General features: G+C 32.5%; 1 protein-coding gene across 2 annotated transcripts; it reads right to left on the bottom strand.

Moving 5' to 3' along the window:
• Positions 1–601: 601 nt before the first annotated feature.
• On the bottom strand, positions 602–1,093 carry LOC135141948 (uncharacterized). 2 transcript variants are annotated; one of them, XM_064073561.1, is made up of 2 exons: positions 876–1,093; positions 602–825 (listed from the first exon to the last, which is right to left on the bottom strand). In XM_064073561.1, exons 1-2 carry the CDS (start codon positions 1,067–1,069, stop codon positions 627–629), a joined length of 393 nt encoding a protein of 130 aa, XP_063929631.1. In that variant the 5' UTR covers positions 1,070–1,093; the 3' UTR covers positions 602–626. The 2 variants fall into 2 exon arrangements, with proteins under 2 accessions (XP_063929631.1, XP_063929632.1); XM_064073562.1 differs by having other exon boundaries at positions 602–819.
• Between the last annotated feature and the right edge of the window lie 10,067 nt (positions 1,094–11,160).

Raw genomic sequence — 11,160 nt, 5'->3', positions numbered from 1 at the left:
CCAAAATTCGCCCCAAATGCATTGCAGTTTTTGTACTAAAAGAAGTAAAATTTTAGAAGAAAACTAAGAACGGAGCCTAAAGCATAAAAAAATTCTCTGTCAACTCGATATTTTTTAAAAGCAGACCGAGTTACAGTTTTCGCTGAAAATGGACTCTTGTTTTACGCACTTTAGTTTTTAATTCAAAACACTTCCTTAAACGTTTTTATGTCATGAGCATGTACATGTATGGCCTTGCTCTTCAACTGTTAAAATGAAGGCGCAAAATGATTCAGTGTTTTGCCTTATTTTGACATCTTTTAACGACTGTGTGGAGAGAGCTTAAACAAAATTTTTACCGCAAATCGGTCACATGCTTTCTAGGGTTCTTTGATCATTAAATATTACGAGTATAATAACAATAACTTGTTCGTTATCTTTCTTATAATCCTAAACTGTTCACACATGTGATCATTGCATTAAAAATAAAATAAATGTGTAAGACAAAGAAATAGTTTTTTTTTTGTTTTTGGCTATTTATTTACAAAAAAAATATATAATAATAAATAATAATTAACTAAACAAAATTTTATGATAAAAAAACACAATAGACATAGGACATTTCCAATAATAATAATCGGCAACAGTTATCGACGTCCGATCCACTTGCACTCTTCCCACAACTCCCAGATATTTTTGTAGCAGCGGCGGCAAAGAGGTCCGTATTTTGGACACTCCAGGGTTGCGCGTTGAGGGACCTCGGCGTCGCAGCACAGTGAGCACCACCTTTTGTCGTCGGTGAGTTTCCTAGGAGTGGGTAACTCCAGGGAATTTTCCATTCTAGAACTAAACCAAAGGAATTAGATCGGAAACTAGGAAACTTAAATTTTACTTACCGATGATGTGGTTGTGTGTTGTGTGCATCAGTGGCTGCTGCTTGAAGATGTATTTTTTTGTAGCAGCCGTCGCAAATGGGTCCTTGATTTCCCCAATACAACGTTGCCCGACGAGAGACCTCGGCGTGGCAGCAAACCAAACACCAGGAGTCCGTGATTTTTGCCGGAGTAAACAACTGCAGCGAATTTGCCATTCTGAACTGTCTGAAGAAGCTGTGTTCTCGACGACTAATGGAACTATGAATTTTACATGTAAATTTTTCCGTTTTTATAGGGGTTGTAGAAGGAGAGTAGGGGTTGTACAAGGAAAGTATGAGTGATAGAAAAAGAGTAGGGGTAGGTACAGGTGCAGAATGTTTGCAAAAGTGTCTATTGGAAATCCTCAATCGTTTAGGATTATGATAATGGTAATTTACAACCCTGAACACCCGATTGCTTATCTCAAAGTAACGAAGGTTCTAAGAATCAGATGTGCATTATGGTGTTTTAGATTATTTTGTTTTTATAAACGGCAAATTTAAGCTTACTAAGGGACTCCACATTTTTGTTATTAACACTAGCAGAATTTGAAATTTTTAGAAATAACTTTGTTATGTTTTTTTAAAAGAAAGATAAAGATCAAAGGGGCCCCTGAGATTTTTTAAAATTCTTGAAAAAAACATACAATGAACCTCTGAAATTTTTTTAACATTTGTAAAAAGAGACAAATGGGTAGCCTGATATTCTTTAAGATTCATAAAAAAACAGAAGGGGCCTCTGAGATGCTCTACAAATCTTTGAAAATACACACACAACAACAGCGCCTGGTATTCTTTCAAAATTGTAGAAACTAAAAATTTAAAAATCCAAAAGTTGAAGAACGCAAAGGAAAATTGCAGAACTGAATCATCAAAAATAAAAAAATCAAAAAATTGAAAAATCAAGAAATTGGAAAATCACAAAATTCACACAACGAAAAATTGTAAATTGATACATTGAAAAATTTAACAATTCAAAGAAAATTGGAAAATTTGAGAAAATGATCAATTTAAAATGGAAAACTAGGAAAAGTGCGAATGAAAAAACTAAAAAAACGAAAAATTGAAAAACATAGGAAAAAACGAGACATGAAAAACTGATAAATTGGAACATCAAAAAGCTGAAAATTCAAAAGTTGAAAAATGGCAAAATTGAAAAAATCACAAATTGTAAAATGGAAAGGCTGAAAAGTTCACACACTACTTTCAAAATCGAGGAATTGAAAAATTTTCAAATCTAAAATTTGAAAAATTGATAAATTTAAAGTTGAAAACTAGCAAAAATGCAAATCGAATAATTGAAGGAGTGAAAAATTGAAATATCGTAGAACAAATTGTAGAATAATTGCGAAATTTAAAATTTACAAAACTGTAAAATTCAAAAATCAAAAAATCCAAAAATCAAAAAATGGAAAAATCTCAAATAAAAAAATTGAAGAAAAAGAAAAATTTTAAAAATCAGATAGTTAAGGATGCGAATGACAATTTGCAAAACCGAAAAATCCGAAAATTGAAAACTGAAAAAGTAACTACCAAATAATTAATGAACCTTTGAATAGAGATTTTTAAAAATCCAAAAATTAGAAACCAGGCAATCGAAAAATTATAAATCTAGAATTTGAAAAATCGAAATATTGAAAACCCCAACAATTGAAATACATTTTGATAAACTTAAAAGAACAATTGAAAAATTGAAAAATTGCTAACATTAAAACATCGATAATATTCAAAAATTTAAAATTTAAAATTGAAAACTAAGGAAATTACAAATGGAAAAATTAAAGAAACGAAAAATTGAAAATTCCAAAAGATGAAGAATGCGAAACGGAAAATTGCAATACTGAATACATGATCTAAAATTGAAGATCGAAAAACTGCAAAAACAAAAAATTGTAAAATTGAAAAATTCAAAAATTAAAAGCCGAGAAACTAAACACTTAATTAAAAATCGAGAAATTAAAAACTTCAGAAATCTAAAAACAGAAAAATTGATAAATTTAAAATTGAAAACTAGGCACATTGCAAATCGAGTTGCTGAAGAAACGAAAAACAAAAGATAGAACTATAGAAAAATCTAAAAGTTACAAAATTGTAAAATTCAAATTCAAAAAATTCAAAAATCAAGAAACTGGAAAATCGAAAATTTCAAAAAACGAAAAATTGTATATTGATCCATTAAAAAATTTCACAATTGAAAAAAAAATCGAAAATTTGGGAAAGTGATCAATTTTAAATTGAAAAAGAGAAAATGAATAAATTAAAGAAATGAAAAATTGAAAAATCGGAAAGTTGAAGAATGAGAAACGAAAACTTGCAAGACTAAAAAATCTAAAAATTGAAAAAAACAAATATTGTAAAATCGAAACACTTGAAAAATTGAAAAAAAAAAGTTTTTTTTCAGTTACCTATTAACAAATTTAACATTAACTTAAGTTTTAAATATTCGTGTGTAAAAGCAATCCCAAGCACCGAAACATAAATAACATAAAAACCATCAAAAAGTTTTGCTGAAAACAACCACTTTGCCCAGACTTTGAAAAATTCAAGAAATCCACCTCAATCTTGTTTAGCAGCGCCCAAACAGCAAACTTTTTCAAATTTTTCGAATCAAAGTTATTTCGAATTTGTAACAACTCGATCTTAAAGTTATGTGCAGTAAAATCACCACTTAAACTCTTCAATTTGTTGCTTCTAAGATCCACCTCTTGAAAGTGATGCGTGCGAAAAATATTTACCGAAAATGACGTCAGTAAATTGGAACTAAGGTCGATTACAAAACTGCTTCTGTTCAGTCCCTCAAAAACATCTTCATCTATAAACGCAATTCTGTTCATTCCTAAGCTCACACTGAAGTGATCTTTTTGCACGAAGCTAAAAGACCGTTTCACTAAATGAGTGATTTTGTTATTGGACAAACGCAAATTTTCCAGCAGAGGTACCATCGAAAATGTTTCAGTGTTGAAGACGGACAAGTTGTTATAACTTAAGTCTACATCATGTAATCCAGACATGTTAAAAAATGCTTCGTTTTCTAGTTCTTCAGTTGGGTTTTCTGTTAGTGTCACGGTCTTGAGCTTATCATTTGTAAATGTGTGTGCTTTTATTGTTTTTATGCTGGTTGTTAAAATCATCAAATTAGATACATCTTGGTCGTGTAAGAAATCTTGTCCTAAATCGGTCACACTAGGACTATCTATTACTGCTAAATATTCCACAGGGTGCGAAATATTAAATGATCTTCGACTCAGTTTTGCTGCATGAATCTCGCTAATGTGGACGTAATTAGTCTCAAACGGTATTGAAATGACGCAATTACTTTTTTCTATGCCATGTTTCTGACCATTAACATATATGGAGATTGTGTAATTTATCAAAGGAGATGTTGATTGGTTACACATCAAGGCAAGTGTTTGGAGTGATAAAACTTAGAACTATCGACACGAACATCGTGAAACACACTTGAAAGGGAATGAAGTGCTTTTGTTATTGTTTTCGTAGAAAGAGAATTTTTTCCCATCAAACTATCTAACACATTAAGTCCTCATATTCTGTTGCAACCTTGAATAATGCTTTTAATGGAGAAAACAAATTTGGTAATTTAACACTCATTTTTACACAAATTAAATTAAATTAAATAATAAAAAGTTATAAAAACTGGGCTAAAGCCACTTGGGAGTCATTAAAAATAAAAAAAAAACAATTCTAATGTAACTTTGGCTTCAACAAATCTAATCTAAGCAAATAGTACTTAAAATATTGGAAAAAGTTTATAGAAGGAGAGTAGGGGTTGTTTGTACAAGTAAAGTGGGGGTGCTAGGAAAAGAGTAGGGGTTCTACAGGTGCAGAATGTTACAATGTTACTAATACAAATTTGGTAAATAACTTGGACATGCTATTTATATCAATTTTCAAATAACTTCATCTACTTTACTTTTTGTTCTTTTTACATATTTATTGAAAAACGACCTATATATCACATATTTCCATAGATTTGTATAATCACTAGTTAATACTTATTACTTAGTTGGTAAATTTGTGCGGGCTGGCAAGTCCCACGAAATTGTATAGGATTTGTAAATTTGTATGTGATGTGTATTTAATTACTCCCAGTATCACCCCGAAACTTTCTCTTCGTCCACATGCATGTCGCAAAACCTATCTTTTGTTCACCATTCTCAGTAATACTTATCCTTTCCCAGATTTCGAATGAATACCTTCCAAGAACCCTTTAGACACAACTGTTCCCACCGGAGAAGCAACATTTTTCTGCGCTTACCTACAAATTAAAACAATTTTAGCTTTATTTGTTATTGATCTATGCGGCTCCGAATGATATAATTTCTGAAGTTGTGAAATGAAATCACCGTAAACTAAACTAAAATATTCACATTAGCATTATCTTATTATCTACAATTAAGACATAATATTAGCAAATTTGTAGCTGACACATTCCACAAAATTATACCTTGAAATTTCATTCCTTTTGAATTGAACAATTTTAGATTTTATAATCTATATCTACCAAATACATATTTTGCAATATATCGTTTTCCGTTTTTATACACGGAATTTATTTTTATATAGAAATCAGTTTGAATATTTTTCAAAGCGTCCAAAAAGAAAGAAAATTAAACCAAATAGATTTCGTATCCATCTGCCAACTTCCGACTGGGTATTTTTGTATTCCACGCCAAGTCCCACACATTTTATTTTATCGCACCTGTTTCTAAAGTCAAATATGATGTAATTAACTCAATAACATCAACCCAAAATACACAACTTAGCATGCCTGTGCCTTTCTACGAAAGAATTGTTGGCAAATGAACCCATTTTTTTATAATGTCAAAAAATGAATTGGTTTATATGATCCCAACTATGATTTGTCAGGTTGAAAACACGGTTTTTCGACCCAATGGAAATGCGAGTTACTATGGTTTGTCGCCAAAAGCCCACGCTCAGAAAATTGAGAATAAATTAAATTTTTTGCATTTACAAAATGTACTTGCAAGATAAGCTGGGATGTATTTTTCGTAGTTGATTTTTCTTGAAAAAATTTCAATTTACTCATTTCTTAAGTCTAGTGAACCTACTTTGAGCGGTGCCCGGTGCCTTAGTGCTTAGGGATTAACTGACCCTTATAATTACCAAGATTATACAGGTACTACTGGCGTATTTGTGCCCTGCGCCCCATCCCCGAACGAAAATATACCGCAATTCGGTCAACTGTATGTATAGTAGCTGTCAGAATAAGCTTAACGCCTCAAGCGCACAATAAACCCCTAACCACAGCTTATAGATGCCATAAATTTGGGCCGAATGCCGCGTACAATTCAGTTGGTACTTAAATAAGAGATATGCTATGCCCAAATAGTGGAGAGTAATAAAAATTACAACCATCCTAATCACTTCAATGACTGGCAGCACGACCATGCCCCAGGCAGCATTCGGTCTAATTTGACGGCCACTTTACCTGGTTACTTGATACTTAAGGCTCCACCACACCTCAAGGAAATTTCTATTTTAAGAGATATGCAACTTGTTAAAGTTCAACTATCGGTATTTGAAGGTGACTTCACTGGCGATTAACGACTAATTAGCACTTGGTTTGAGTTATTGCTTAGACCCTGTTGTAAATGTCTCCATCAAGACGACGATCTGCAGGGTAGGACCGGACCAGCGTGGCCCGCAGCTTACCGTTTCTTTTCATTGAAATAGTAATCCGGACAATGGCCATGTCTTGATGGACACATTTACAACAGGGTCTAAGTAATAAATCATTCCAAGTGCTAACTAAGCTTTAATCCCCAATGAAGTCACCTCCAAATAGCGATAGTCGAACTTTACTTGTAGTAAAGCCTGGCTACTGTTATTTGGAGGTGACTTCACTGCGGATGATGCACTTAGGATGATCTATTGTTTAACCCCGCTGTAAATGGATTCATCAAGACTGTGTTTAAAGAAGTTTAGAAATTTTTCGCGTACGGCACCGAGTCCCTCGCATGTAAAGAAACATTGATGTCTCCGACCGTTTATTGCAGTGGGCGGTTATCCCGCTAGTAAAAGCCCTTAAGGCGAATAGAGATTGGTAGAGTCGCCTTCAAATATCGGTAGCCATGCTGTACCTAACTACCCAACCCTGCTGTATATTTCCCACAACTCAACATGAGATTATATTTATCCCTTTAGAACAGCTGGTGCTAGGTACAGACTTTTGCATTCTCCCGTTCCTCACAGAATTTTAACATAATTTTTAAATCGGTAACTTTACAGTTTAACTTTCTTTATCACGTTTGGGTTTGGCACTTGTTTATTTCTAATTTCTCTCTTTTCTTATTATACATTCTTCCGGCATCTAAACTTTGTTCGCTATTACACTTTCTCACATTACACTGTTTTAAAATATGTAACCAACCTATTAAGTTGCATGCATCATTCAATACCCACATATTAAAAATATGTAACTGTTGAAAAACAATGATTTTAAAAATCACACTAATCACTACTTTAGGCCCAATGCGAGTGTTTGTTACTTATTTAACAGATTTTATGTATTGTCGTACAACAATTTATTACATTGCCTCGCTTATTACATAGTCCCAACGTTTTCCAATATGAAGGTTTGACATTATCACAAATAGTTTTACAAAGTTAGTGAAATTCGTGACTAGAGAGCGGATTTTATGAAATTTGCATATCCGTTATTTTTTGCATTAAGGGGATGTTTACTAAAAGAAAACTATCTGATTTTTAATTTTGCCGTGTTATTGTCTTCACAAGAAGTTTGCGTGTAGAAAAATAAAAACGAGAAGTAGTGGTAAGCTGGTTGAAACTCAGGAAAGCTGGGGTGTAATTTATGACACCCATAATCTCTGGTAACAATTCGGCACCCGCTTGTCGTGTATTATTGTTCGATTTTCGTTGGTCAACATTTCAATTTTCATATACTAATTTATAAAAATGACCACAAGAAATGAATAAGAAATAAAAATCTGAATGTGTACAAAAAGGAACTTCTAAAAATTAAGACAACAAATAGTAAGTCCAAGCAATTATAATCGAATTGGGAAACTGATTGATTTACGACAAAAAAAGCACTCAGCCGAAAAATTATAAATGCAGTTATTTTTCGGACACAAAATAATCCCTTTCGCAACACTTAAAAAGATTTGTGGCAAGTAAAACAAAATCAATTTTAAGTGTCCAAATGGTTCTACTGAGTGTGTCCCTATACTGAAATGCAACAAGAAAATCACCAATTTCTGCATCAGTTGGTACCTATATGTCATGATGTAATGCAAATAATAAAATAAACTAGAAACCAATAATTTGTTTCGTTTTTATTTATGCGTATTTATAAATGTACCCAATTGTTTTACTTAAAACTAAGTACTTCAATTATTTGGTTTACATATTTCAATTATAACTGGTTCCCTATCTGGTTAGTATCGGCTAAGTTCAAACTAAAGAGGTATAGAAACTACCTGTGTATACTGAATGGTTATCCGGCTAATTATAAGGTTTATGGTAATATTTTATTCAACAAAATAAAATTCTTTCAAGTAATACACTTTCACAAAAAGCCGAGAAGCAATAGGATTGGTGATCATATAAAGTAACAATAATAAAATTTCTATTAGTAACATTGGCTTACACTTGATGTAAGTTTATAAAAACAGCGGCGGGTCTAAAAAACAATAATATTTATATGTACAGAAATTAGGGAATAAAAGCATAATAATAGCAAAACTAATCGAATGATGATTAAACTGCATTTTTTGTCTGTAGTTTTAGTACGTTTTTGACATAACAATTCTGATAAAAGTTTTTTCCACTTTTTCGTGGCTTTGAAAGTGGAATCTTAGACTTTCGTCCCATTTCAAAATGTACTCTTTATATATTTCAGTGGTCACAACGAGTTTGCTAACTACACTGAAGTAAATTTATGCAAAGATTAAATTTGTCACCGAAAAGATGTCGGAAGTAATAAATTATTATCCCATCGGTCCAACAACGTTCGGTGGGTGTTATACCCCGATCCGAGAGAGACCGCAGTAAGAGACAGCAATTGGAACGGATAAAATAAAGCTTCAAACATGATCAGTTTTAAACCAAAATTATGACGTTTTATAAATCTAGTTTTTTTTTTTTTTGAAATATCATAGTAAACACTTCAAAGAATGTCCATGACTTACTTTAATGTGAATTTTAAAACTATAGTCGGCACAGTCAGGCCTAATATATACAGGGTTAGTCACGAGAAAATTACTTCTGAAAATTATTTTTACGCAACCCAAAATACTAATACCCTGTACCACTTGATATTATCTAAATTTAAAAAGAAATGCCTAATCCATGATTGCTTTGACTTTGGCAGTGTCACTTTGACGTTAATTAATTTTTAACATTTTTTTTCATCGTTGACTCGGCTCTAGAGCCCCATTGGATCGACGACATACGGTCAGATCAATCTGGGCTATACTGAAGCCGTAAGTGCTCTACCAATGTTGTTCGTCGCTAATGTGAATGTGTTAATTCGCCATTTCTGCGTCAGGAATTTGAAGAAATAATTTTCTCGTGATTAATCGGTTGCAAAAGATCAAGAGGCACACTGACAAATTTATTAGCGGCGCCGGAGGAGATTTCCGACTGGCTGCGGTACCACCATGGACACTCGCGTAACCTCCTTTTCCACAATTGTCAAAATGAGATTGCCAAACTCAAAGCAATCATGGATTAAGCATTTCATTTTAAATTCAGTTAGTATCAAGTGGTACACGGTATTCGTATTTTGGTTGCGTAAAAATAATTTTCAGAAGTAATTCTCTCGTGACTAACACTGTATTAGTGTGATTTTGAGCATATTTGCGATTTTATTAGAGCAAAATAAGTCATTTTTTCTACAATTTTATAAGTTCCAGACACTAATAGCATATCAAAGTAATTGTAAAAAAATTGGTCTAAAGAGTTTAGACAGTACTTCCCTCGCTGTCGGAAACTTGACGACTGCATGCCTATTGTGTTTTTTTTTCTCATTACATTTTTGTAGTGGGAATTTAAAAAAAAATTGCGATGACGTCATCAACATTTTTGCAAGGACACGTATATCAGTTGGGATAGATGTAGTGATACTAAGAATAAAATTATTGTATTCCCAAATTTTCGGGAAAATGAATTGGGTCGTTTTGAATATTGATTTCTTATAATCAATAAAATAACGAAACAATTTACTCAGGTATACGGCGCCGGTGTGTAATATCTAGAGAGCGGATTTTTGTCGGGCTAGGCAAGGCCAAACTCGGTACGGCTCGTACGGGATGCGAATTTATTGCGATTGCGGACTGCACTTCGTTTATTTGAGATTAGAATAAAGCTGTTTCGTTGCACTCTGCTGTTAATTCCCGTTCTCATTTACTTAGCCGTTTGATTAATAAATCGTTAATTATATTTATGGAATTAGCACCGATTAAACGTGACGTGGCCCGACAAAAATCCGCTGTCTAGTAATATGAAAGGCAACTGAAAATCGTTTATGTATAAACATTCTTAATTTAAGATGACAAGCGTAACAGCATACGTGAGAGTCAAACAGAGAAACTGTAAACAAAACGACCATCGGTTTTATTGCTTCGACTTCCGCTTATTATATAAAACATTGGGTTTTATTTTAATTCTTGACGGTGAAATTCACAATTGGTTGATTATAAACATGTCTATTTCACATTCGCGGAACCAAGTGAGCGCATAAAACAAATGCAGGTCTGTAATGTTAAAGTCGATGTAAATAATCGTGCTACCCTTATGTTTCAACCGAGTTTTTCCTTTAACAAATTTTGTGTCTACCAAATTGGGTTGGTTGGGGTGTAATACTAATAATAAGTGTTGCCATTAATTTAATCAATAAAATAAATTGACTTCATTAATTTTTTTGAACCACCTCTTAAGAAAATCTAAAAAATATGAATGGAATGATAAATCACAAGTACAAACTCATCATATTTTTTGCATTTTAGATAGGATTTATTCAACAAAATTTAAGGGTGATGTCATCAATTTTTTTAGGAGGGATGAACAAATACATTTTGAACAAAAGTTTACCATGCTTATAATAACTTTAAAATATTCCCAAGATTTCAAAGCATTCGGTTTTGTAATTCCTGATTAAATCGATAAAATAAATTCACGCCTTCATTAATTTTTTGAGTCACCTTGCATATGCAAATCCAAAAATATGAATGGAATGATAAATCACAAGTACAGACTCATCATAT

The sequence above is a fragment of the Zophobas morio genome, unplaced genomic scaffold, assembly GCF_036711695.1.
Source record: "Zophobas morio isolate AGI-343-1 ecotype UQ-CSIRO unplaced genomic scaffold, CSIRO_AGI_Zmor_V1 ptg000046l, whole genome shotgun sequence".
Classification (NCBI taxonomy): Eukaryota; Metazoa; Arthropoda; class Insecta; order Coleoptera; family Tenebrionidae; genus Zophobas; species Zophobas morio.
This window is presented reverse-complemented; position numbering and strand designations above follow the sequence as displayed.